Source organism: Lolium rigidum, chromosome 5 (genome assembly GCF_022539505.1).
Source record: "Lolium rigidum isolate FL_2022 chromosome 5, APGP_CSIRO_Lrig_0.1, whole genome shotgun sequence".
NCBI classification, from domain to species: domain Eukaryota; kingdom Viridiplantae; phylum Streptophyta; class Magnoliopsida; order Poales; family Poaceae; genus Lolium; species Lolium rigidum.
The window spans coordinates 194,070,905-194,072,905 of NC_061512.1; the positions used below are offsets into that span (position 1 = coordinate 194,070,905).

The 2,001-nt window shown below is 39.8% G+C and overlaps 1 protein-coding gene across 1 annotated transcript; it reads left to right on the top strand.

The window, feature by feature from the left end:
* The first annotated feature begins 453 nt into the window (after positions 1–453).
* On the top strand, positions 454–1,575 carry LOC124654415. Its single transcript, XM_047193419.1, has 3 exons — positions 454–647; positions 739–812; positions 1,181–1,575. The coding sequence occupies exons 1-3, from the start codon at positions 560–562 to the stop codon at positions 1,304–1,306; spliced, it is 288 nt and encodes a 95-aa protein (XP_047049375.1). The 5' UTR covers positions 454–559; the 3' UTR covers positions 1,307–1,575.
* Positions 1,576–2,001: the final 426 nt, after the last annotated feature.

Below are 2,001 nucleotides of genomic sequence, written 5' to 3' on the forward strand. Positions count from 1 at the left end.
TACTTACGTTAACTTAGTAAGGTGGTCAGAGAAGAATTCTCAACATATATACCACTTATTTTTTACTTCTGGATCTATTAAAAAACACTCATATAATCTAGTCTGAACAAGAACATTATACCCCACAGCTTAAGTTTCAAACAAAGTCTGTCTCTCTTATTATAGTATTTTTTTCTCTGATTGTTGTATTGAGTTTGTAATTCTCGAAAAAGTCATAAGATTGCCAATTTCAAACGGATCGATGAGATATGGACAAATAGGATCACTCCAATAGCTAGTGGAGGTGGAAAAGGCAGCTAAATGGTTGGGCTGCTGTCCAATTCCACCATTGGACTTTGTGAATTTCCGTTGCCTTTTTGACTTTGGTACCTAAAAACGAGTGATGTAGGTCGCATGACATGTGCCCATAAAAGGGGGTTCCAGGGCAGCAAGCATGACCAAGAACGAGTGCAAGGCACATGCATGAACACCCACGGTGATCCTATATATCCAGTTACATTGGAGAGAATCAATTGAGGAAGTAGTACTGTTCAAGAGAAGAGAGAGACCAGTGCTTGCAATGGAGAGAGGCTCAGTATCAATCTGTCTAGTTATCACCTTGTTGGCATTCTACTTCTTGGTTCCCTCTAATGCTATACCTCTCTCAAGTAAGCCTCGCATCTCTCAGTAAGTAACTGTTTAGTTAAGATTTCATATGATTATACCCTGACCGTGACATTTCTTCCCTTTGTCGTGTAGGAGTGCAGAGGCTGGTTCCCTTGCAGCATGCCGGTGAGGTGCCATGGGCTGAAGAAAGCACTCCAAAGCCAAAGGTAATAGTTGTATCTTGTATTCTACGTCGTAAATGCTTTAAAATTCGAAAGCTGTGGCCAAATCTTCGCACATGAGACACACGGTAATTGGTGCAAACATGTGAAGTTTTTTTTTTCTAAACAAGATAGCCCGGCCATTCAAAGTACTTCCTCCGTCCGGAAATACGGATTCGTCTAGATTTGCATGTTAGGAAAAAACGAAAGAGAACTAATTGAATCATGTTTCTCGTGGCGCATATTGAGCGCTATAAACCTACAAAAATGATTGAACTACTTTACCGTGTTTCTCTAAGATACATTACAAAACAAATGTAGTAATCCATGTGTGTTCTTTCTTGTTGAATGAGCGATCGTTTCTGATATTTCAGATAGATACGGGTCGAGTGATCCCAGAGGATGGCGCGGAGGTTATCAGTGCGAGGATGGCGCTGGAAACGCAGGACTACGCGCCATCGGGCCCGAACAACCACCACAAGCCACCGGGTTGGAACTGAGCTAGCGAAGCTAGGCCGCCACTTTGGTCAATTACTCGGTGATTTAATTTAGTTAATCGCTCGGTGTTGTGCTAGTGTGTGCTTGGTGTGATGCTCACGGTCTTAAAATTAGCTGGTACTTATTGGGAATAGTTGCAGTCGGATCGACGATTGATTCGATGTATGCTAGAAAAAAGCCAAATTATGCTACTATTGTAAGAGTCATGTTTAATTGAGATACGACGATATTAATTAATAGGAAAATATGAGGAGCAAGTGTGTTTGCGTGAGTCCCGTGTGACTTTTTTTTGCACTACGCAGTTTGTAGGGAGGTGAGGTCGGAAAATTAAGAGCCAACTTTTATAAATGTTGTAGCCTGAATCATTTGTCTGATTCATAACTTTTTTTCAACATTTGCTTCATATCAACGAGATCTCAATATAAGATCTTACTCGAATATGTTTTGGTAAATAAAATGTGTGCTCTTTTGCTACTAGGTAGTAATTTAAATGGTAACTTTGGTACAACTACAGTGGCAACTTTTTATAATCCTTAGGTGGTAACTCTCAAGGTGATAAAAAAAATATCTAGATATGGTCTAAGTTTTAAGTTCTCGTCGAAATAAAGACGAAAGTGAAGATAAATGATAAATCAAACATTTCAAGTACAATTCCTATTTAAAAGTGGATGCCAGAAGAAACAGAAGGGGCAGGCTC

What these genes read in the sequence shown, in the direction of transcription:
- LOC124654415 (XM_047193419.1), top strand. Translation starts at nt 560, where the DNA reads ATGGAGAGAGGCTCAGTATCAATCTGTCTAGTTATCACCTTGTTGGCA. An exon ending in TAATGCTATACCTCTCTCAA is followed by an intron (nt 648 to 738) that starts GTAAGCCTCGCA and finishes TTTGTCGTGTAG; the next exon opens with GAGTGCAGAGGCTGGTTCCC. An exon ending in AAAGCACTCCAAAGCCAAAG is followed by an intron (nt 813 to 1,180) that starts GTAATAGTTGTA and finishes CTGATATTTCAG; the next exon opens with ATAGATACGGGTCGAGTGAT.